The sequence below is a fragment of the Lichenostomus cassidix genome, chromosome 13 (assembly GCF_008360975.1).
Source record: "Lichenostomus cassidix isolate B80296 chromosome 13, HeHo_3.0, whole genome shotgun sequence".
Classification (NCBI taxonomy): domain Eukaryota; kingdom Metazoa; phylum Chordata; class Aves; order Passeriformes; family Meliphagidae; genus Lichenostomus; species Lichenostomus cassidix.
Genome location: NC_139494.1, coordinates 1,527,158 through 1,551,016, shown reverse-complemented (window position 1 = coordinate 1,551,016; position 23,859 = coordinate 1,527,158). Strand labels below are relative to the sequence as shown.

General features: G+C 52.8%; 1 protein-coding gene across 1 annotated transcript in view; it reads left to right on the top strand.

Moving 5' to 3' along the window:
- The window catches only part of SIL1 (SIL1 nucleotide exchange factor), a 76,927-nt gene that overhangs the window by 51,075 nt on the left and 1,993 nt on the right, over nucleotides 1–23,859 (top strand). The window contains exons 7-8 of the mRNA XM_085073243.1: nucleotides 20,430–20,526; nucleotides 23,213–23,377. Of these exons, the coding sequence (XP_084929369.1) occupies nucleotides 20,430–20,526; nucleotides 23,213–23,377 (262 nt within the window). The remainder of the gene's footprint in view (nucleotides 1–20,429; nucleotides 20,527–23,212; nucleotides 23,378–23,859) is intronic.

The following is a 23,859-nucleotide window of genomic DNA, read 5'->3' as shown; positions in this document are numbered from 1 at the left end:
CCTCCCCTGAGGCAGCTGAATGAGGCTGAGTGGTCGAGAATAATTTAAGGAAGGATTTGGTGTGGAAACTTGAATTTGCCTGTGGACATCATGGTTTGAGGTATGGATGTGGATGGGGCCCATGACTATGTGTGCTCAGCAGGCTTGTGTACACTGAACTGGTCTTGCTGGGCCAAACTGGATAGCAAGAGGCATCCATGGGTCCCTCAGCTGGGAAGAAGGTACAGGAGACACATCTCCCAGTGCAGCCAGACAGTCTTTTCACAGACACAGACAGTCTTTTCACAGAAACCCCTTCCTGTGGTGCAGTAGCAGCACTCCCTGTTAAGAATGAGACTGGGGCCTTGCTAGTTGTCCTGATGAGTGGGAGCACTGCTGGAAATGAGCTGATCCTGCAGATCTGTGGGGAGCTGAGCAAACTCCTGAAATGTCATGCCCAGCACCTCACCAAACATCCAGTGTTCATTCTGACTAGTGCAGTTTGAGTTTTGTTATCCCTGAGCTGCCCTAGGATGGCAGCAAGTTTGCTGAGGTGTGTTTTGTACAGGGAGAAAGGCACTGTATCTGAGCTCTTTCTGCAGGACCTGGCCAGGAAGTCATGGAGAGATACTAAAAGGCTGCTGTGGATTTTCTTTTCTTTCCCTAGGGACTCTGGGGATTGCAGATCAGGGGATTGTGGATTAGTGGATCAGGAATTAGAAATGCATTTTTCATTCTTATGTTACACACTAATGAACTGACAAATTTAATTTCTTTAAATCCAGCTATTTCAGCTGGAAGTGGTGAAGTTGTCTTCTGTCTCTTCAGGTACCTTGAGAACAGCTAAATCCTGATCTCTCTGGGGTCACATCATCCACATTCACTTCTTTGTCTTTAGCCTGTGCCTGTTCCAGAAGTGCAGTGTGCTCTCAAGAAAGAGCCCATCTCCCGCGGGTGGATGCCAGGAGGAGCAGGGTGTGTGTTCTGAGTGCTGCCAGGGGTTTGCTGCAGCCACATCTGCCTGTGCCAGTGCAAGGAGGTGACCTCAGCCCTGGGGAGCAGGGCTGGCACCAGCCTGGGGGCTCTAGTTTGGGTGTCTGAGTCCACTAATAGCAACTCAGGTGTCTCCACCCGGGCAGACATCCTGTTAAACCCAGTGCTGTGGCTCTGCCAAGTGTCTCCATGGCACAGCACAGAGTGTTTGCCCAGCTCTAGGTGTAAGATATGCTTGGCTTACATCTAGAATCAGAATATGCTGAGTTTAAGGGACTCAGCAGGATCTTCCAGTCCAACCCCTGGCCCTGCACAGACATCCCAACAATCCCACCCTGTGCATCCCTGGCAGTGCTGTCCAAGTGCTCCTGGAGCTCTGGCAGCCTCAGGCTGTGCCCATTCCCTGGGCAGCCTGGGCAGTGCCAGCACCCTCTGGGGGAAGAACCTTTCCTGCTCTCCAGCCTGAGCTGCCCTGGCCCAGCTCCAGCCGTTCCCTGGTGCTGTCCCTGTGGCAGGAGCAGAGCTGGGAGCTGTCCCTGTGCTGCCCCTCGGCAGGAGCTGCAGCCCCGGGGAGCTCTGCCCTCTGCTCTGTGCTGTGCTGAACCAGCCCAGGGCCCTCAGCCGCTCCTCGGGTGGCCCCTTCACCATCCTCTGGGCACTGTCAAACTGCTTTAGATCTTTCTGAAGTTGTGTCCCAAAACTGTCTAAGAACTCGAGATGAGGCTGCTCCAGTGCAGAACGATCCCCTCCCTTGTCTGGCTGGTGATGCTGGGCCTGATTATTTTTTTGCCCTTGTGCTCATTCCTGTGAATGAAGCTGAGATCTTTCTCTGCTCTTTTGGATCCCTCTGTGGGGAGGTCCTGGTGCCTTGGGCAGCCCCCTTGGCTGTCACAGGCTGGGATTTGGGTGACGCTGGTGCTGATGGCTGCACAGGCTGCAGTGGGCTCCATGTGCCTCTCCTCCAGCTGCACTGTTCTCCAGGTCTGAGACAGCACCTCCCTACCCAACACCTGTGCCAGGGACAGCAGAGAGCAGAAAAAGGCATTTCTGTCGTTGAAAGCCTAACGGCCTGCGCTGTGGGACCCCATTGGTGGGGGGAAAGCAGCTCCATCATTACCCAGTCACTCTTCAGAGCTTTCAATGAGAGCTAAACAAACGGCCCTGGCTTTCCAAAGCAGGCTTTATTCCTGCACTCTGTGATGCTGAAAGTGGGTCTGAAAGGCAGCCTCCTCTCGCCACGAGCCCCAGCAGAGCTGTGGGTTGGCCCCTGCCGGCAGAGCTGCTCCTGCTGCCGGGGCAGGAGCACAGCCCAGGACATCCGTCACTCCCCGTGACTGATGAACGCCTTTGGGGCTGTGCCTGTAATACCTTGATTAACAATTAACGTGATGGAACTGGGAAATACATCTCACTGCTCGCCCCAAGCCGACAGGTGAGGATGGATATATGTTGCCCGGTTGATTGCTGTGCCTTATTAGAGCCTATTTAGGGTTGATTGAAAAGCAGAGGCTTTGTGTGAGGAGAGACCTTTAATCTCCTGGCAGAGCCAAGTGCGTTTCCCATCAGGAAGCGTTCCTTCTCTGCTGCTTATCTCTAACCCTGCTTTAAACCTGAGCCTGATGGAGACCAAAAGAAAGGCAGGATCAAAACAAAAATAATTGGGATCGCTGGCTTCCGTGGGCAGGCTGAACCCGTTATTCCTACTTATCAGCTAGTTATTCCTACATAACTCTTGCAAGAGACAATTCAGCAGTTGCAGCATCTCCTTGATGAAAAGCACTCCAATGTAATAACCATGGCAACAGTTGCTGAGGGCCGGCGTGGTGAGGGACGGAGATGTGCTCTCCAAAGGACCCAGCTTCCCTAACAAATGGCACTGCTGAGCACCAAGGAGGTGCTGTGCAGAGAGCTCCATGTGCTGGCTCTTGTCCTCGTGGGGTCCCATGCACACATGCTGTGCCCCAGTGGAGCCAGGTACAGGTCATACTTCATTAGTGGTGGGCATCTTCCCCTCTAGATGGAAGGGGAACTTCTGATCTGAAGGCTGATGGGGGTGTCAGGAAAATGAATCCACAAACACCAGAGGTTTATGTCCAAAAAGGAGACGGAGGAGTCCTGTAACTTTATTCACGAATAAAGGGAGAGGTCACTGGCACTTCCTATGGGGTCTCTCTCAAATTGATAGAGGACACAGCCTCTTTTTATCCTAATTTCCCAGCTGCAGGTTCCCTCTCTCTTTCCCCATTGGCTGAGGTACTCGAGAGGTACAGATTTCCCTGAATGCTTAATTAATATACATCCCCCCTAATACAGACACACCCAATACACATTACCCTTCTTCTTCTTGTGTCTCTGTTCTTGTAGTTTATTAACACAGTCTTGAGTAAGTCAAATTAGGGAAATTCCTATGGAAATCCTACCCATTGTTTCTTTTATCTCTCAGTATCAAAGTTATCTTACCAGCAGACTCAGGTCTTATCTTCATCAGTCATTTATTTGTAAAGACACCCCCTTTCAGGGGGAAAAGCCAATAGGGGAACATCGGGTGGGACACCACCTCTGATCCCAAAGTCATAGAGGATTTCCCAGGGTTTGGATGCTCTGGGAAAGGCTGTGTCTCTCTGCTGTTGACCTTCACCCAGCCTGGATGGTGCCAGAGACTGGTATGGATAAGAAACACCTGACATGTCTAATTTCAGAGTTGCTTCTTTTTAAACAACTCTAAGGCTGTGTTTGAAGCTCTACAGGAGGGGTGACAGAGGCCATGTGGTGTTGCAGGTGGAAGAGTTTGGGCATTTGCCACTCAGAGTTGGCCCTCTGTGCGTGGCAGGAGCCAGCAGAGCCTGGACTGAGCCTGGACTGAGCCTGGAGAGGTTGTGGCGAGGGTCCTTCATCCTGCTTCATGCTCTCCCCTTGCCCAAGGGTCTTTTAAGTGCTCACACTTAGGACTACCCATGTCATAATGCTCTCCAAATTATGGCTGGGGAGAAGCTTAGTTTATGGGATGAAGGACTCTCAAGTAGCTTTGTGGGCATGGTGGTATTTCTGCTAGGTACTAATGTCTCACTGTTGTCTTATTTAATTGGACGTTTATAAGCCTGAAAAGTGAAAGAAGGAAACTCTAACGTTCACCAGAAGAAAAGAGGAGCCTGCTGAAAAGCAGCATTTGTACAGATTTCTGAGAAAAAGGCAGTAAATACTCCACCTCTGCTTAATAATAATAATAGGCAAGCTAAGTATCTCTAAAAATATAAAATAACGTGGGCCTATTTGGAATCGTCAACATCCTTATCAGCCTGCTGCCATCTCTGCAAACAAGTTTCGCTAGAGATTCTGGGCATGATTTTCAATGGCTCAGAGCAGCTGTAGCTTCTTTGACTTCAGTGAAAAGTCTGAGTGCTTGGCACGGCGGCAAACCAAGCCTCTTCCTTTCTGCTTCAAATTGGGGCTTGATTCTAAGTGAGATGAATTTTCTCCTCCTGATAATTCTGTGCATCTGAAGTGATTACAGCTCCGCGTGAGTGCTCTTTTAGGAGATTTGAATGCAGCGTTTTCTTCCGTCTTAAAAAGGTTCCTTCAAGCCTTATGATGCTGGAGAAAGGGGGGGAAAAATGAATCCTGGTGGAAGCCGCTACATCTTCCTATGCAGATGAGAGATTAAAACTTGTATTTTTATAAAACACACACGGGGGCTAAATCGGAAAACTTCTGTTGAGGCGAACGGGTTTTGGCTGGTGGGAACGTGCTGCTAAATTCTTATCTGGCGGTGGGGAGGCAGAGCAGGGAGTGGTATTATTTGGAGTTCTTAGAGAGTGAGCTTTAATGTTTGCTTAACTCCACTAAAAATAGACGCCACCCTCTTTTCCTAATAGGCGGCATTTGTCACACTTGATTCATTTCCTCTCCCAAACTGAGTTCCTTCATGAATATTCATCTCCACTCCCCAGGAATCTGCCTGTCCTCAGAAGTTGTACTCGCGGCGACCGTGCCGTAACAATGGGAGTCAACCTTGCGGGGCTCCGCAATACCTGGCCCGATCCAGCCAAATGCGCTGCTATCAACAGCTCTCATTGATTCCTGCCTTCTCTCTGAGCCCTGATTGCTCGTTATCCCTCTCGATGAGACCCTTAACGAGTCTCCCGTTCCTGTTGTCATAGCAGCACCGCATCGCCCGGTGCAGCACAGTCTCTGTCGCTGCTAATTGTGTGATGGGAGGATCAGTTTGGCAGTTTTTCTAGTGGGGATTAGGCCAAAAGGTCCCTTCTGAACTGTGATGAATGCGCCTTCCTTCAGAAGACACTCAGACTTGGTAGTTAGAGATTTCCAAAGAGGGAAGCTTCCCATAGCAGAGGGAGAGCAGTCCTTACAGAACTCTGCCATTCATGCTCTGCCGCTGCTTAAAGCAGGAGGAAGGAAGCCAACCAGAAATGCCAAAGGAGAATGTAAAATGGTTGATTCGCAGTTAAGGAAGTCTCTCAGCGCCTCAGACCTTCTAAACTCGGAGGTCCAGAGGATGTGGAAGCTCCCTGTTACTGTCATTTGCTGCTGGAATGGGAGGAATCTGCTGCCTGGTGAGTAGTGAGGAAGCAGAGGTGACGGTGCTGAAGGAGTGTGAGGCCAGCAGAGCTGCTGAACCGCTGGCTCTGAAGCCCTTGGCCAAAGGTGCACGAGAAGGTGTGTGTGTGGAAGGGCTTCTGTAGGATCTGTGATAAGTGTGTTTCACTCAAGGACCAAGGAGAAGACTTGAGGTGTTGGTTTTCAGGGCACTGGTGTGGGTGACAGGGCAGTTTGCTGTGTGAAGGGTGCTGGCAGTCACCCATCCTGCATGGTGGGGCTGCAGGTTTGCTCCCTGCCAGTCACTCTGTCCTCACTGCTTTGCTCACTGTGTCAGCATCTTTCAAACTTGCTAATTACTAAATCAGGGACTAAAACTGATGGAATCTCAGCAGGGTGCTGTCTGCCAGGCCTCTGAGGACCACTGTGCAGGCAGACTTCTATTGCCAGGGGGATCTTAGCCATCAAAGAATCCCAGAATCCCAGACTGGGTCAGGCTGGAAGGGACCATAGAGGTCATCTGGTGCCACCTCCCTGCTCCAGCAGGGCCATCCCAGAGCACAGGGCACAGCAGGGTGACCACACAGCTCTGCAATATCCCCAGCAGGGACACTGCACAGCCTCTCTGCACAATCTCTGCAGGGCTGGCACTGCCCAGGGAAGAAGTTGTGCCTCCTGTGCAGGGGAACTCCCTGGGCTCAGTCCCTGCCCTTCCTCTGGTGCCACTGCTCAACACCACCAAGGAGATTTTCAGCCATGTGCTGGAAGAGTTTTATAGGTGCTGGTGTTGTGGGTGAGAAATGTGCACAGCAGAAGGAATGATCTCTTCACGCCTTTCACACTGCAAGCCCAGGAGTGGCTAAAGAGGGCAGAGGGATGTTTGGTGCTCGACCCTGAGGAGTGATTTATCAGCCAGGATGCTGTTGTTGACTGGTAGGAGCTGTGCAAGGCTCAGCATCCCTTTCCTGCATGGAGCAGCAGCAGGGGGTTTGCCCAGAGCAGGAGGGCCAGTGGCTGTGCCATCCCCAGGGGAGGTGGCTCATCTGCAGGCTCATTGCTGGCTCAGCACAGAGGCAGGAAGGGCTGGCTGCAAACAGTTGACTGTTGCCACATGCCAAGGGATGGGGATCAGCTGTGCCTGTTCCCAGAGCCCTACTCTTGGAGTACACAGGGCAGATTTGTCCCCCGTGCCTCTCACTGGGTTTATTCCACAGTGCCGAAATGTAGTCGGAACAATCCGTGACCTAAAGGTAGGCATGAGTGGTGTTTTTAGAGAATGAAAAGAGAAAAAATAAATCCTCACCCACCTCAATCTCTCCCCCAAAATTAAAAACTCCCCTGGCCAAGCCCTGCAAATGAGTTTTTGTTGTTTGTGCAGTGAGGAGCCAGATTTTTAAAGGCTGGCTTTCAATTTTACAGCCGTTTATTATAGGCATGAATAATTGCTGGCACGGTGCTACCACTGCTGTTGTTTGCTCTTAAGGTTGGGCCAATTACATATGTAAGCCCTTGATTTACAAGCAAAAGCAGAACTAAAGTAGCTTTGTGGCCTACATTTCAAGAATGACTGATGTGTCCACAGTCAGCTGTAGGTTCCCCAATTTCTGCTTTGAAGCACAGAGGTCCATTGCCATAAATGTATGGGCCCAGATTGTCCAAGGCATTGTGTGACACGCACTGTCCCAGCACAGCGTGAAGGACATAAACAGGGAGCAGCGTTTGAGGCCTGGGAACCTGCCCAGATTCATCCCATGGCAGGAATGCTGAAAGACTGGGCTGCATTTTGAGAATTCACAGTGAACACACACAAAAGAGAGAGAATTTGAACGGAACATAACGGTTCTGCAAGATGAACTTAAACAAAGCCTGTCCAAGTCCTATTTTCCAACATTGGTCTGTCTCCAGCTCCTGCTGTCCAGTCAGCCCTCCTGGGAGAGGGGAATCACAGACTCCCAGAATGGCTTGGGTTGGAAGGGACCTTAAAGCTCATCCAGTTCCACCCCCTGCCATGGGCAGGGACACCTTCCACTATCCCAGGTTGCTCCATCCAGCCTGGCCTTGGACACTTCCAGGGCTGAGGCAGCCACAGGTTCTCTGGGCACCCTGTGCGAGGGTCCCATGTTCTTCCCAGTATCCCATCTAACCCTGCCTTCTGTCAGTGTGGAGCTATTTCCCCTTGTCCTGTCACTCCAGGTCATTATTCACAGTCCCTTTCCTGTTCTTCTGAAGCCCTTTTAGGCACTGGAAGGGGCTGTAAGGTCTCAGAGCATTCCATTCTCCACCCCACCTCTTTCAGCCTGTCTCCAGAGCAGAGGTGAATCCATGGAATAGCTGCTATCCATTGCTGAATTTCAAAATGATCAGTTGAGATCAAACTGAGGATTTTTTTCTTGCTTTTTCACAATAGGCAGAGGAGGGGAAGGAGATAGGTCAGTGTGATGTCTGTTCTCTGTGGGGTGGTAGTTTCCAGACAGGTTGTCGGTGGGTCACCTCACCCACAGTTGCTGTGACCTGGACTCTGCATTGCCCAGCGTGGGGAAGGTGTCACCCTGCTGTGCTGGTGCCACTCCTTGCCATCAGCTGTGGGGTGAGGTGGGAGGCAGCCCAGTGTGAGGGAGGATGAGGAGCTGTGCTCGTCCTCCCTGGACTGGTGGCAGGCTGGTGTCCTTGCTGCTGGGGCAGCAGGAAGGGAAGGATGTGAGTAAGGGCAGGAGCAGGCAGGATGTTTGTGGACACTGATGTCATTGTCACAAATCAGCGGTGGATGTTGTCAGCGGGAGGCAGCGGCAGCTCTGCTTGGGAAGAGGCCAGCGTGTCACACCCTGGCCAGGGGAGAATGATGCACTCCTGTCCTTCGTCATCAGCACAGCGGGTGGCTTCTCATCCCCCCTCCTGCAGGGTCTGTGTGCTCAGCTAGAGGCCATGGACACCTCCCTGGTGTGAATCAGGAATCCCTGGGATCAGTCTGATTCCAGCTGATGGAGCTTGGCATGGAGATGCTCTGCACCAGCCCAGCCCAGGCTGCTCCCACGTGGATTCACAGATCCATCTGGGCAGGAGGCATTGGTGTAGGACCACTGGTTTCTGAGGTGATTTCCTTAAGCTTCTGAAGGCAGAGGCAGCACCCCATGTCCCTGGGGCTGGCAGACCCAGTGGTGTGCCCTGTGCCTGCAGCAGAGCCAGTGGGCAGCAGAGCCATGGGGAGGCAGAGCCAGGTTTGTGTATGAGGCTGCAGTCGGCCAGGCTTTTACATCCCAGCAATTCCTGGCAAGCCTCGTCTCCTCCTGCGCCTTCGCAGCACATGTGTGAACTCCTGGTTGTGTCACCTTCCCGTCCTCTCCTAGCGGAGTCTAGCAGTGGGAAGTGATCATCACAACTCACATTTGCCTGGCGTATGTCTTTCCACAGTTGCAGAGCGTGGAATAAATTGAACCCGCTTCCTCCTTCACCTTCACATCCAAGCTGTTCCTGAATCCAGGCAGCTCAGCTTCCACAACCACGCTCAGCTCTCGGAGCTTTCTTCTGCCCTGCCAATGAAGCCCTCCTCTCCTGCCTCACAGAACCTGCCTGCATGCTCCCCTTGCAGAGATGTTGTTCATCTCATGACCTTTTGGGCTTCTGCCAACCCTTTCATTGCCAGGCTGAAGCTCTCTGTCCACTCTCTCCTCCACTGTGGCTGAGGAGGGCTTTTTCTCTTTGCCTTCCAGGTCATTAAATCTTAATTAGCACGGTAGCTTTCTTTGTCAAGGTATCTGCTCTCTCCATCCATCAGTGATGTAGGGCACACTGCTGACATTCTCTTCTTCCTGCATAATTATCTTATTCCACTGCATCTTTTATGCAGAATCTTCTCTTCTGAAAGTGTTCCTCTGCCTGCTCCCATTCTTCCTGAGCACCCAGTTCAGCTCTGGTACCTGCCATGGTGTTGCTTCTTATACCTGCATATGAATTCTTTGCATTATTCCCATATTTTATTGACTACCTTGATCATTTTGGCTCTTTGAGAGATTGATCCAGGCATTTGTAGGTGTTTCCTTCACCCTCTCTCTGAAAATGGGATCCGTGTCACCCAACTTCAGTCTTCCTACATGAGTGTCCACCCGAGCTGGCTATCCAAGGCTCCCTCTCCAGCCAGGGAGAGGGAATTCTCCAACTGGCAAATCATTCCAGCTAAGGCAGGAGTCAGAGGCAGCCAATCTCCCATGAGACAAATCATTGTTTCTCCTCGCTGGTACTGACCTTGAATTCTTCAGATGCTTTTCAGAACAAATGCAGCCTCCTTTAGAGTGACCCTAAATCTCTGGGCAGTGGACTTACCTTTCTGGGTCAGCCAGGGCAAGTCCCATGGAAAAACAGAAACAGGGATTGGGGTCTCCAGGGATGTGCAGAGCACAGGTCAGAATGTGTTACTGAGGGAGCCCAGGCAGTTTTATGGGCTGGATGTCTTAATTGTAGCTGTCTAATGTTAACAGAGATGAATCTGACACTTGGAAAGGTTTGGGGAAATGTTTTCGTCTTAATTTGTATTTGGAAAATGTAAAGGTATATAGTGAATGTTTTAAAACCAACAGTAACAGTAATAACTGTAATTATAGGTGGGCACAATTTTCTTTTATCTTTTAACTGAAGTTGCTAGAAAAATTACTGCTGTGCTGATACTTGGCAGGGACACTGATGTGAGTACCCACTTGTTTCTGAAAAACGCTGTGGGATTTTTAATGACCATCAGCAGCACAACCTTGATTTTTAAATGTCATCCTAAATGTAGCAGTTACAGCCTCCTCTGCCGTGGCATGTGGGTGGGTGAGTAGGGATGAATCAGAAAGCAGAAAGAATTGCTGGTGCTTTCTGTGACTCCCAAGTTTTCCTCGAGGGCTTCCCACCCAGGAACTGGCTGGAATTGTCCGTGGGTTGTGTTGCAGTCCCTGGTCCTGTGGCATCTCCTGCTGTTGCTCTCCCCTCTATTAATGCATGATTAAGTCGCTTGATGCAGAATGAGTTCATCAGGTTTCTTCAGGAACTGGTATTCCACAGGTCATCCTGTTTGTTTATCAAAGCCAGATAAATAAAAAAAGGTTTCCCAGCTTTTGCAGATGCAGCTTTTCCATTCCCTGGCTGGAAACACTCCCCAGGCCTCGCTTTTAGAGCTGAAATCTGTGCTTGGCATTTGCAAGATGGTGATTTGCTTTTGTAAATGGAGCAAAGTCTTGGTTTTGAGTCATGACTCAGTGAAACAAACCTACTTTTATCGACTAAAACGTTTCTAATAGCACCATTAAACCCGGTGGGACTGCGCAGAGCCAGAGTGACACCGCAGCGGAGGGGAGTCTCCCTGTGATCCAGCATTTCCCTGGCCTGCCGAGGAGTGGGATGGGCTGGGATGAGGCTCGGTGTTTGAGGAGCAGCAGCTCCCGCCGTGGCAGCGGGGCTGCTCGGGGCAGCAGGCGGGTGGGAGCTGATGGAGGCTGTGCTCCGAGCAGCGCTCTGCCTCGCCGGCTGCGGGAGGAGCGCGGAGCTGCGAGCAGATGGCAGGGTTAAAATAGGACAGCGCTGCGCCGAGCTGCTGCTGCAAGGGAGAGGAGTGAAATGCCTGTTCTCACACTTCGCTTTGTGTCTCGGCGAAGAGCTGCACGGTGCCTGCGCTCTGCTGGCATTCCCAACAGGAACGCGCCAGGCAAAGGCTTCCTTGGGGTTTTGATATTATTAGCACTTGTCTTAAAGGAAAATCAGCTCAAATGAGCAAGCAAACAAATAAAGCGAATAACAATGGAAGGGGCTCAGCCTCGGGCCCGCTTTAGCATCTCTCAGGATGATTAGTGGGATGTGTCACATCGGCACCGGAGAGGCTGAGCTGGAGCGTTCCGAGCCGAGGCTCTCTTCTTGTGGTGCTTTCAGACAGCTTTTTGCAGTGTTTTCATCTCACCTAAGGCGTGTGAATGGGTTTTGTTGAAATAGCTGAGTGACTTTGCATGCCTGGACTGATGCCCAGAGCAGTTCAGCAGACTCGTGGGGAGGATTCTGGGCAAAGCTGCCCCACTGCTGCACAGGGGGCTTGTTGGGGTCCTGCAGCAGCAGCAGCACAGAGCTGGGAAGGACCTTGGCTGTTCTGCCACCATCCTGGACCACCTCAGATCTGGAGGCAGGAAGTTGGAGGCGTGCAGGGAACAGGAATGTGAAGAAGAGGAGGAGCAGGGAGGCAGGAGGCAGCGCTCACACTCACACCCTGACGCTGCTGCCGACGCTCCTGGGAGCACTTCAGTCTCCCTGTCTATAAATCAGGGGGTGCTTTGAAGGCTCTGTGATGAACAACACGGGATGAGCTCAAGGCTGTGGCATTAATCCTGCACTATTGTTCTTGTTTCTTGCTGTGTTGGGATTTTTTTTAAAAGAAATCAACACAATTTTTGAGGGCTCTGGCTAAAATGGCACAGAAATAAATGTGTTCTGCTCACAGTCAGAGAGCATCTCCTCATTTTTATTAATGTAGCCTCTGATGAAACACAGCCCATCCCTCGGCACCAATCCACGTCTGGCCTACAGTAAATACCAGGCTTTCAGGAATCCATGGGGAGTGTTTTGTAAGTGTGGCACATCGAGCCATAAGGTTGATTTACCCTCCAAAACAAAGCATCAGTTTGGGTGATGGAGCACTGGGGGGATTTCCTAGGATGCCGTTCTGCATGTGCTGTGGAGCACTTGTCTGTACCTACCTGGAAGGATCAGTCATTCACCACACTGTGCTGGAAGAGAGCTCACACTGTTCCCATGAGCACTGCAGGTGGGACACGAGTCACCCAGTCCAGCCCTTCTGTCACAGAGGGGTGACAAACCCTCAGAGTGGCCTGCATGGCTCATCCTTCACCACCAGAATGGAGAAATTAGGCTGACCTTGATGGTGCTGACAGGGGAGTGGCAATCGCCCCAAAAATCCCAAACCCATTGCTTTTTAATAATAAAATAGTTTGTGGGTTGTTCATTAAGCCCACAGAAGCTGAGCTGTCAGCTGAGGCTCTTGGAGCTGCATCCCCCTCTTGCCCTGGTGTCTGTGGGAGCTCCAGGTGCAAAGCCCCTCCAGAGCAGCCCAGTGAGGGCTCAGTGACAGTGCTGGCATTCATGGAGCCAGGGGCTCCTGCTGGCACTGAAATACAGCTCAGAGCTGGCCAAGCCAAGGCTCAGGAGAAGAGAGGGGCTCTGGGGATGTCCTCAGGGGCCTCACTCATGCTAGGGCAGTGGGATTCCTGCCTGGGCTCACTCTGGGACTGTGTGTGATCTCCTGCCTGTTTTTGTGGGACCATTTTTTCCTCTGGCTATAAATAGAGCCAGTCAGTTTGTTGTTTGTGTGTTCCACAGAACAATCTGGTGTGGTTGGGTTTGTTCTGGCACCTGAGATTTTACTGCCAGAGTTGGTATTCACTCTACTCTGCTCTTTAGAGAGCTGAGGAAGAGGAGGGGACTCAACTCAGTCCCTGTGTTCCCACAGCTCCTCTCTGAGTTGCTTTGGGCAACTCCTTGATTTTGTTGCCTCACACAAGTGCCCCAGCTCCTGCTCCTTGCCATCCCACACCTGGAATGCTGGATCCCAGCTGCAGGGGCTTTCTGCAGCCCTGCGAGGTGTCTTGCTGCAGCAGATTTGTTATTCTGTATTTTTATTTAATTACTTGCTTTTACAGCTCTTTGTATAAATTTAATTATCCATCTGTTATGCTGCATTAGGGGCACCACTGCTGTTCAGATTTTTCCTGTTCCTAAACACCACCCTTGCCCTGCTGGGCTCAGGTGAGCTGTGTCTCCTCCCTGCAGGGCTCCCAGTGGCTCCTGACCACACCACACTCTGCACTTCCAGCTCAGTGTTGTGACTGCAGAGAGCCAGGAGCTTGCACGAGGTAATTCCTCCTTCCATGGTGTGGCTGAGAGCAGAGTTTTCCCAGTTAAATCCAATGTCACTGTGTTCCCAGGGAGCCTGGGGCTTGTCTGTAATGGGATGTTACAGCCCTCCTGCTTTCAGAGGGGATGCTGGAGGGCTCATAAGAAGCTCAACTCTCTCTTGCCTGGGACACAGAGACATGGTTGAAAGCCAAGCCAAGGTTCCCCCAGCTTTTCCCAGGTGCCCTTCCATGCTATTCCTGCATCTCTGGGATGATTCATGCTCCCTCGGTTTGAGTATCACATCAGCCCATCAAAATCACACAGTCACGTACTCAGCTCCAATTTATTCTCTGCAGTTCTATTCTCCTCTTAGCAACAAATACTCCATAACCTAATTGCTCATTAAAGGCCGTGCTGTGTCCCTGTAATCCAGGATGTCACAGGCAGACGTGTTGCTCTCCCAGGGACGCTGCTGCTCCCCTGCTATGGTGCCGAGCGCCTGGCTTGGTAGAAAGTGAGAAGGCAGCATTGCATTGAAGTGGAGATTTTCATCTTCTTGGGGATTTTTTTATATCTCTCCTATATTCTGGGCTTTTGAACATCTAACATCTCTTTTATGCTTCACATCTTTCATATGAAATTGTTGTATTGTGTTGCCTATTGAAACCTAGTTTTCCTTTTGTCAGGTTTTCCCCCCTCACCCCTGCTTTCTTCTCCACTGTATTTTGATCGGTGTAACTACTTAGGGCTCCATTTTTCTGGGTGGTGTTTAATCTCCTTAAGTCGTAGCTCTGAAGGCCTTTGTATGTGATAAACTCAGGTCTGAGCTGGTGCTTGGAGAAGAGGATTTTTAGGCCAGTTCTGCTGCATGCAGCCCTTGGGGGGGGCTTTGGGGGTGACTGTGCCTCATCCCTCCTCCTTCTCACTTCAGATAGTCACAGGCAGCCTTGCTGGGTTTGGGGTTATTTTATTATTATCCTGTACATATCACAATGTCCTTTTCCAAAGCTTGGGACTGTGCAGTGTGGAAAGTCTGTTAAATATGTATTTTATAAGGGACTCACTTTTGCTGGCAGGGCCAGGGAGTCATTTCAGAGGGTGAGGGGGCTGCAGGGCTGTTGACATTGAGTTGTCCCAGTTATCCTCCTCTTAAAAAGGAAGACAGGAAGTTTGGAAGGAGATGTAGATACCTGGGAAGTCATGGATTCGGAGCCATCTGGCTCACTGCAGCTGCTCCATGGTCATTTCCCACAGGGATAGTTTGTAGCCAGAGTTTGGAGTGCAGGAGGAAAGTGTGCTTTCCTTATGTGTCGCTTCTCACTTGAACTGTTTTAATGCTTTTATTTTTTTTTATTCTTAAACCTGCAATCTGAAATTCAGTCGTGCAACTATTAATAAGCTGCTGATCCCCCTGCCTCTCTTTTCTGCCCTTGTTCAGAGTCTCAGATTTACAGCTCTAGTTCAGGCTGGAATTACTGACATTGTAATGATCTGTTTTATCTCTCTGTCTATTATTTGTCAAATAATTTTAACATGACTGTGCTTACAAGAGCTGTCAGAAATCCTCCAAACACAGAGAAGGATGAAGAAGTCATTGGCCTTTTCAAGTGTGACCCTGGTTGTGTTGCTTTGCTTCCAGGACTCACAAAAATGACCTTTTCCATTGCCTGTCAAATTGTGACCCAGGTGTGAGGGTTTGAGAGCCCCAGGAGCCAAACAAGGCACATTTCAGTCCCGTTGGTTTGCTCTTGTTTTCTTCATTTACAGATTTTGGACTGAAAACTGGGGAGGGGAAGGGAAAGAGGGGGAGGGCAAGGTAAGCAATGCTGCCTCGCTGCCTGTTTCTGATCCTCAGGTTATAGCACAAGCTAAATAGACTACACTAAATTTTTTAGGCTGTTTCACTGACTTACAGACTTTGATCCCTGGCTTTGATTTCCCATGAGGCACCGCAGAGCACAGGTTCTGAGCAGAGAAGAGACCCATTAAGCCTCGTCTAGCCCGGTGATTATCATGCCTTTGCACCATCAGCCGGGCTTTCATCAAAGCACAGCTCTGCAGCCTCCCTGGTGCCTGGGGAGGTGCCAGGGCAGGAGGGCTGTGCCAGCCCGGGCAGGGGCAGCTCCTCCATCCCACTGCCCTGCCACACCTCTGCTCGGTCTTTCCCCACCTGGCTCCAGCAGGATGCCCAGGAGAGCAGGTGACCCTTTCTTTCCTAAGGTCTCTTGCCGTTTCTGCAGCAAGCAGGCCATGAAATAAATATTCTCTGTGTGTCCTTGTCAGAGCAGTAGAGACGAGGGCATTTGCCTGCCTGCCCTGCTCTGTGCTTCCAAGTCCCTGGGTCCCTCCACACCACTTGGCTTGCTTTCTTTTTTTTTTTTTTTTAATTTAAATCTAATTTTGCTGCCTTATTGTAAGTTCCCACCTAACTCCAGAGCTGCTGTCGCCTCAGGGCTGTGTTGCTGCTTTTCAGTCTTCCCACACCCATCGCGTGTGCAGTCTGCAAAAACTTTGAAAAGTCTCTCCTAAATTTGTGCACTTGGGGTCGTCCTAGGAGGAGTAGAATAAGGGTATCTCTCAACAGAGAAAAAAATTCCCTTCATCTGCAAAGTGGGAGCTGCTTCCATGCCATGAGTTTGCCGATGAAAATGGCAGAGAAGCCCATGCTGGATTTTCAGGAGCAGCAGCTGCTGTACCAGTTCTGCTCCTCAGCATTCCCAAACCAACATCCAGGGATGAAGGGCAGCCATCCCATGAGCAGATCCCTACCAGCCAGGTGTTGGGGCAGCGTGGGGCATGCAGAGGCTGTTTGGAGGGCTCTGATCCCAGCTTGGGAGACCAGCTCTCCTCCAGGACACCTCCATCGTGCTGGGGGTTCTCTGGCTGGTCATCCACATCCCGAGGCCCTGCTGTTTCTACAAAGAGCTATAATGGAAGAAAAAAAGGGAGAAGGGCACAAACATCCCGACCTGGCAGCTTGGGGAAGGTGTTGGGTCCCATCTTTGCCTTTGCCCCCTGCCCAAGGCAGGAGCTGCTGCTGACCAGACTCTGCATCAGCTTCATTTTGGTTTCACTCCAAAAGCTGATCACAGTTTCATTTCCTCTGCTCCCCTCTCCCTGAGCTGTTGGGGCTCAGGTTGCTCTGGCAAAGCAGCTGTGACTGTCAGGATGTCCAGCCCCTCGTGGGAAGGTGTGATTCCAGCACAGGGAGATGTGAAGGGCAGACAAGGTTCCCTCCAGCCCCTGTGCACAGGCAGGTTTGGGAGGAGGTTTGCTGGTGGCTTTGCCTCCTCTGTTTTTGTTTTCCCCTCTCCAGCGAAGGTCACCCTCCCCAGCCACCGAGAGGGAAGTGCTGGGCTGATGAAAGGGCACAGTAAATTTGTGCTTGCAAAGTCACAGCCCCAGGAGCCAGGGAATGGGAGTCAGGGAAAGGGAGTCTCCATCTCCAGAATCCATACTGAGAGGGGCTGGTGGCCTGTGCCTGAAGCTGCCCAGAGGGTCTCTCCCACTCTGGGACGGGTGGCACATGTCTCAGGAAGTTCAGGAACTCCCACCACAGGACAGATCCCACCTCTCAGGGGACAGAGCTTCCTCAGGAGCTGCTCAGATTGGTGGCACCTGTGGGCAGTGGTGAATCCTGCTGGTCTTCCCAAGCTCCTCAGCCTTGCTCCACACCTCTTGGCCAGCCTGAGCACAGTGTGTGCCCCTTAACCCAGCCTGTCCCAGTGCCTGGGCAGTTTCTTGCATGGATCAGTCCCAGTGAGCCTCTACCCATCCTTGTTTGCTACTCTTCAGCCACAGAGAGAGGTGGATGTGATGGATGTGGGCAGCATGGCTGGGAGGCACAAGGACCTCGGATGTGCAATGAGGGCCACATCTGGAGGGGATGTGCTGTGATCCCACAGCCAGGCTGGGTCCTCCCAGGGCAATCTGGGGCTGTTTAGCACATGGGGTCTCTTTTGGGGAATGGCTTGAACCCAAGCTGGTGCCTGTGTTGAGTCTCTGTAGCCTGTGGCTGTTCCTCACCTGGGATAGGGGCTGGTTCATCCCATCAGTTGAGCTCACCCAAATCTGTGCCATCACTGCAGCAGTGTGGGATGTCATCACAGGCTGGCCCAGCCCTGGCCCAGCCTCACACTCCCATTTCAGTGAATTTTGTTGCAGGTGCCCCCATCCTGTCTCCATTAGCAGATTAGCACAGTTGAATTTCCCATGCGAGCACTCCACAGTCTGTCTCATTGTGTTTATTTTGTTCAGGCTGCTTTTCCCTGGGCTTGACAGTGTAATTTGTACAGATCTGTGCTGAGTTTTCCAAACCTTCAAACGAGCTTTTTTGTTAGCTTGAAGCCAGGACTATTGATAGCAGAGACAGGAGCAACAGGAGCACTGAGAAGCGAGCGGCACACCTACCAGCCAGGAAGGCTCCCTCACCTCCAGAGCTGCTCCTTGGCAAAAGCTCCATGGTTCAGAGATTTTAATTAGATCAAATCCTCCAGGTGACCAGCCAAGCATTAAAGGCATACCAATTTCTCGGTTGTGTCTCTTGCTGTGTAAGAGTTTTTATTATTTATTTTAGAGACATGTGACAAAAGAGCTTGGATATCCCACCTGTACTGTTTTCCTTGAGTGGCACTAAGAGGTCTCTAGCCCAGGGGATTGTCCTTTCAGTGCACTTCTACTCAGCAAAGTGCCTTCCTGCAAGCTGCTTCTGCACTTGCTCTGGTCTGCATTGCCCAGAGGCAATCTGATCAGATTTTTGGACCATGTGCTGTCGGGGCCATGGCTGTGTCTGTGTCTGCAGGTGTGGCTGGAGGTGAATGAGAGCCCCAGTTGAGAACTGGAGGAAATGGCCTTGGGCCCAGGATGGCCTGGGGAGAGCTGAAGTTTCAGGGCTGGTGCTGTTTGCCTTTGTTGACTCCTGACTCCCCAAATCAGTGGCCAGCCCAGGCCATTCGGAGATGCCATGGATGGGTCGTGGCACAACATACTGGGGTGGAAGATCACATCTTGTTTTTGCAGAGGAGACTCTCCTGCACCTCCTGGCATGGGGAGGTTTGGCATGGACACATCATGGTAGGTGTGTCAGGTGCCACCTGGACCCAGGCACTGCAGAAGCTGGTTTGCTCCCAGGGATGCTGCAGGGCTGGCACATGGGGGTCTGAGAATTGTGCTGTGAAAATCTCTTCTGCAGGAGGATCCTGGAGCTCTGGGGTTTGTTCTTTCTCCCTCCTGCCCTGTCTGGGCAGGTCACAGATGCCCCACCTTGGCAGGGTGTCTGTGCCATGGCTCTGCCTGGATGTTGCTGCAGCAAGTGGGCAAGGAAGGAGAAATCAAAGGTGGCTTTCAACAACCCCCTTTTCCTGTCCTGAGGTCAGCCTGGTAATGCCAGTTGGGAAGTCCCAAACCAGATCTGCCCCCTCTGAGCCACGGATGGCTCCTTGTGCAAGAAGCAGAGTCTGGATGGAGCAGGGAGGGCACGTTGGCTGACAGAGATGAGTGTGGTGCTTTGCTGTGTCTCTGGGAGCCATGGGTTTAACTCCAAGCTGCTCCCTGCCCAGCTCCATTTGTCTCTGGTTTTGTTTCTTTCTGACCCTGTCTGCCTCTGTCTCTCTCCCTTCACAGAGGGGGTTTAGCAATGGCTGCAGCAGCTCCCTGGAGCAGTGAGAGCTGTGGCTGTTGTGCTGCAGCAGGGGCAGAGACCTTGGTCTGGCACAGTGCAGTTGCTGCTTCACAGTGGAGCAAAGCTGAAGTGCTGGAGCTGTTCTGGAGTGTGAAAGACCTGGGATCAGGGCTGTAGACAGCTGGTGCACTGTGCTCTGACTCTGAAAGCCCTGCCAAGGAGGGAGCCTGGAGCAGCTGACATCTCCACCACCTTCCAAGATGCATTAGAAGTGGGTTTGCAGTGTGTCAGCATGGATGGTAGGAATGGTCTGTCTGCCTGTCTGTCTGCCTGTCTGTCTGTCCCTGGGCAGATGCTGACATCTGAACCTGAGGTTTCAGCCTGGCCTTGCAGGCAGAAGGATGGATTTAGCCTCTGAAGTCCTTGGAGAGGAGCTCTCGCTGTGAGAGGTGTGTGGGTGATCAGCACGTTCACAGCAAGCGAGGAGAGGGGGAAGCAGGAACTGAAATATAAAGGCTGTTCAGGAGTAGATGTGATGTGAAGTGAGAGGATTCAGGGAGCGAGGGAGCCACAGGGGAAGCCAGGTGGGATGGGGGGTTTGATGGGGAGGCCCAGGTGACCCAGTGTGCCCTTTCATTTCAGGTGTGTTTGTGGTGGCTGCAGAGGTGTGGACCTTCTCCACAACCTTGAGCCAGGGTTGGTGGGAGCTGGAGGATTTTGTTTTGGGATCAGGCTGGATTGGCCCTTGTTCATGTGCACTGTGGGGTGGAAATAGAATAGAATAGAATAGAATAGAACAGAATAGAATAGAATCATTGAAGTTGGAAAAGACCTCCAGGACCATCAAATCCAAGCTGTGCCCAATCCCCACCTTGTCCCCAGCCCAGAGCACTCAGTGCCACCTCCAGCCCTTCCTTGGACACCTCCAGGGATGAGCACTCCAAACCTCCCTGGGCAGCTCCTGCCATGGCCTGAGCACCCTTTCCATGGAGAAATTCCTGCTGCTGTCCAAGCTGAGCCTCCCCTGGCCCAGCCTGAGGCTGTTCCCTCTCCTCCTGTCCCTCTTCCCTGCAGCACAGCCTGACCCCCTGGCTGTCCCCTCCTGTCAGGAGCTGTGCAGAGCCACAAGGTCCCCCTGAGCCTCCTTTGCTCCAGGCTGAGCTCCTTTCTCAGCTCCCTCAGCTGCTCCTGGTGCTCCAGCCCCTTCCCAGCTCCATTCCCTTCCCTGGACATGCTTGCCAGGAGGGCCCAGAACTGGACACAGCCCTCAAGGTCCCTCAGCAGTGCCCAGCAGAGGAGACAGTCCCTGCCCTGGTCCTGGTGTCACATCAGTGCTGGTTCAAGCCAGACCAGGGTCCCTCCCATGCTGCCATGCCCCACTCTGTTGGTGACCTGCCTTTTGCTTTTGTCCCTGCAGCAACCCCAAAGTGCAGATCGAAGCCATCGAAGGAGGTGCCCTGCAGAAGCTCCTGGTTATTCTAGCCACAGAACAGCCCCTGGCTGTCAGGAAGAAGGTGAGGAGTGGGGCTGCACCTCTGGGCAAAGCTGGTTTTGTGCTGAGCTCCATGTAAACACCCCTCAGAACATCTCTGACATCCGGAAAGTGTGGGATTCTTGCTGCTCCCCATGCTGGGTGGGCTTCACTCCCAGGGGTGCAGGAAGGTGGCCCTGGGTGCCAGTCCCTGCCAGCAGCACAGGCTGGTGCCTGCAGTCCCTGGCTCTGTAGGTCTCCCCCAGTGCCAGCAGTGGCTCTGCCAGCCCGCGGGGACAGGGCACGGTGCCACAGCTCCTCGGGCACAGCTGAGGGTCCCCATGGCAGCACAGCCATCACCGGCTGACAGACACGGGAGCTGACGTTTGGAGGGAGCTAATTGCTGCAGCCAGCCCTGTGTCCTGCCTTTGGCAGAGTCTTTGGAGCAAGGAGCAGCACCAGAGCCCCCAGCCAAATGTGCAGCACTGTCCATCGGGCTGGGGGCTTCCTCGCCCCCTCCTCCCTCTCCCCCTCCCTCCCTCCCTGCTGTATTCCCTGGAGCATGAGATCCCATTACTCTTGCTTTAGCTTGTGATGCCACCTCTGTAACACCACCTGGCTGCTCCCAAACCCCCAGCCCTGTTTACCACAGGGGCCTCCTGCATGAGGGGCTCCAGCAGGGCAGGGAACCACTGGCTCTTCCACTCACCTGTAACGAGCTCCCTAAAATGTGTTCCCCTTTAGTCCCTGGTAGGAGTCCTCCAGTGAGTGAAAGGCACAGGACAGGCTGTGGAACCCCATTGCATTTGGTCATGGATGTGAGGAGATCCCATCTAGAGCACACCATGGGATGCTCCATGCTCAGAAACTTCTCCCAGGAGTGCCTGTGGCTCAACCCAGAGCTCCTTTTGGGGTGGGGAGGGATGGCTGGGCATGCAGGGGCTCTCACCAGCATTGCTGTGACCCCCTGTGTGCTGGGCCCAGAATAATTCTTTCCAGTGAGCCTGAGTGCATCCCCCTGGCAGTCCCTGGAGAAGTGAGAGGGTGTCCCGGGTTAATGATAAGACTCTCTCTCCTCCGAGAGCGAAGGGCCCCGACACCCCCTCCCCCACCCACAACAGAACCTCTTAGATGAAAGTGAAGAAAAAACTATTTATTTAACAAAACCACGCAGAGTGCCCTACAAGGCACAGGGGAAGGGGAAAAACAAGGTGAAAGGCAGTTATTCAACCTGATTAAAAAGTCCTTTTCTCAGACGCAGTCCCTCTCCTCCTTGCCCCCCACCCGGGGCCGGGTGGAGCTCCCTGGAGAGCTCTGCTGTCCTCTGGCCCTCCTGGGTCTCCGGGTGGCAAAGCAGATCGAAGAGAAGGGGTCCAAACGAGGAAAAAGAAGAAGAATGGAAAAAACGGGAACAGAGCTCACTCCGACCCCCGTCCAGCACGCAGTCTCTGCCGGGCGACGAATCCTCTCCCCAGAGCGAGGCTTGGGGAAAATGTTTTCAAAACAACCCGCGTTTCTCTCTGCGGCTGGGTGCAGTTAAAGAGACAGGACCACACATTTTTTTCTTTCTTGGGCATATAAGCCAACAATAGGGGATAAAGGATTATCATATCATCAATCCAAGACAGAGGGATGGGCTCAGTATTGTCCACATTCACATGTAACCCTCCGAGAGTTAAACCCCCTTTTCCAGGAGGACAGAGGCTTTTAATTTTCAGTTCCCATGCTGTGTAGAGTGTCCTGTGTGTCCAGCCTGGATCCCAAGGACAGGCTGGTGCCCCAGCCCTTCCTGCACAGGGCAGCAGCCCTGGGCTCCCGCTCCGCTGGTTTTTCCGCCCTGCTGCTCACAGCCGTGCACAGCAGCGAGGCCAAAAGTGCATTTCTTCCCTCTGCCGTCCTCTGGCCCGGGATTAAAAGGGAGACAGCAGCATCTCAAATGCACCAGCGGCAACTCGGAAAATGGAAAATAGAAGCAAATGGGAGCGGGGAAGACATGGCTGTCAGCTCGGATCTGTCGGCGCAGAGCGGGACGCAGGTCCAGCCCCGTGTGCGCCCAGCCTCGGCTCTGGCAGGAGCCCAGATGAGCAGTGTGCCCTGCCCCGGGCGGGCACAGCCATCCCCGTGCCACCTCGGCTGTCAGAGCCAGACAGCGGGGCTGGGGTGGCCCCTAATTGCCTCCTCGGCTCCGAGCCAAGGCCTGGGGGCACAGGTGGGTGCTGGGCTCTGGCTGTTGCTGTGTGGTGCTTCACCTGGACGGGCTCTGGGCCAGGGAGCATTGTGGCCTTGTCCTCCAAGTGTAGGGACATCAGCCCAGGCATCCAAACCACCTGGCAGGGATTGGGCTGTGCTGAGCAATGCTCGACCCCCTCACCCCATCCCATGGCCAGGCTCTGTGCCCGTGTGGGGGTGAGCAGTGAGCAGTGAGAAGTGCTGGCTTTGGGTCTGTCAGGGGCTGGCCATGGGCCTCTCAGTGACAGCATGGGTTGGGGTTTGGATGGAAATAGCCAACTTTGGGCAGCCTCACAGTGTTGGAGAGGAGTGGGATCAGGAGCAAGGGGGACTGTTGGAGATGCTCCTCACAAAGAGAGGGTGGGATGCATTTTCCAGAGAGCTCAACACAGATGGGCTGGAGCGTGTTTCTCCTGCCGCCGTGGGGTGCCATGAAGAGGGGCTGTGCCACATGTGGTGACCATGGCCATTGTGCTGATGGCCCTCTCTCTCTCCACCAGGCTCTCTTTGCCCTGTCCTCCATGCTGAGGCACTTTCCCTATGCCCAGCAGCAGTTCCTCAAGCTGGGAGGCCTCCAGGTGCTCAGGAGCCTCTTCCGGCAGAAGGGGATGGAGACTCTCCATGTCCGTGTGGTGACACTGCTCTACGACCTCATCATGGAGAAGGTGAGCAGCTGGGGTGGGACCTGGCCGGGCACTCCCCACCTTCATTCCCAAACACAGGCAGGGCTGAATATCCTCACAGGACAGGGATGAGGAGGAGCCAACCCAGCATCACAGGGGAAGAGTCTCCTCCAGCCCCTTGGCCATCACCACATGGGTGCCTGGGGGAGCCCAGAGGAGCTGGAAGCTTTGTTTGCCTTCAAGCCACCATTTCCTCCCGAGGGTGTTTAAACAGCAGAACACCAAGGACATGAGCAGGGAATGCAGGCCTGGGCTGTGGTGTCCAGCCAAGTGCCAGGGGACAGGCCAGCACCTCGTGTCCCTGCCTGCCAGAGAGCCTCTGCCTGCTGCACGTCCCTCGCTGGAGCCCAGCCCGCCACGTTCCATGTTTTATTTTCAAATACCCTGGATTACTGCTGTAAATGTCAGTTTAAAGCCTGTCTTTCCTCGCCATGGCTTGTTGTTCAGTCTGTGCGTTTCCCTGA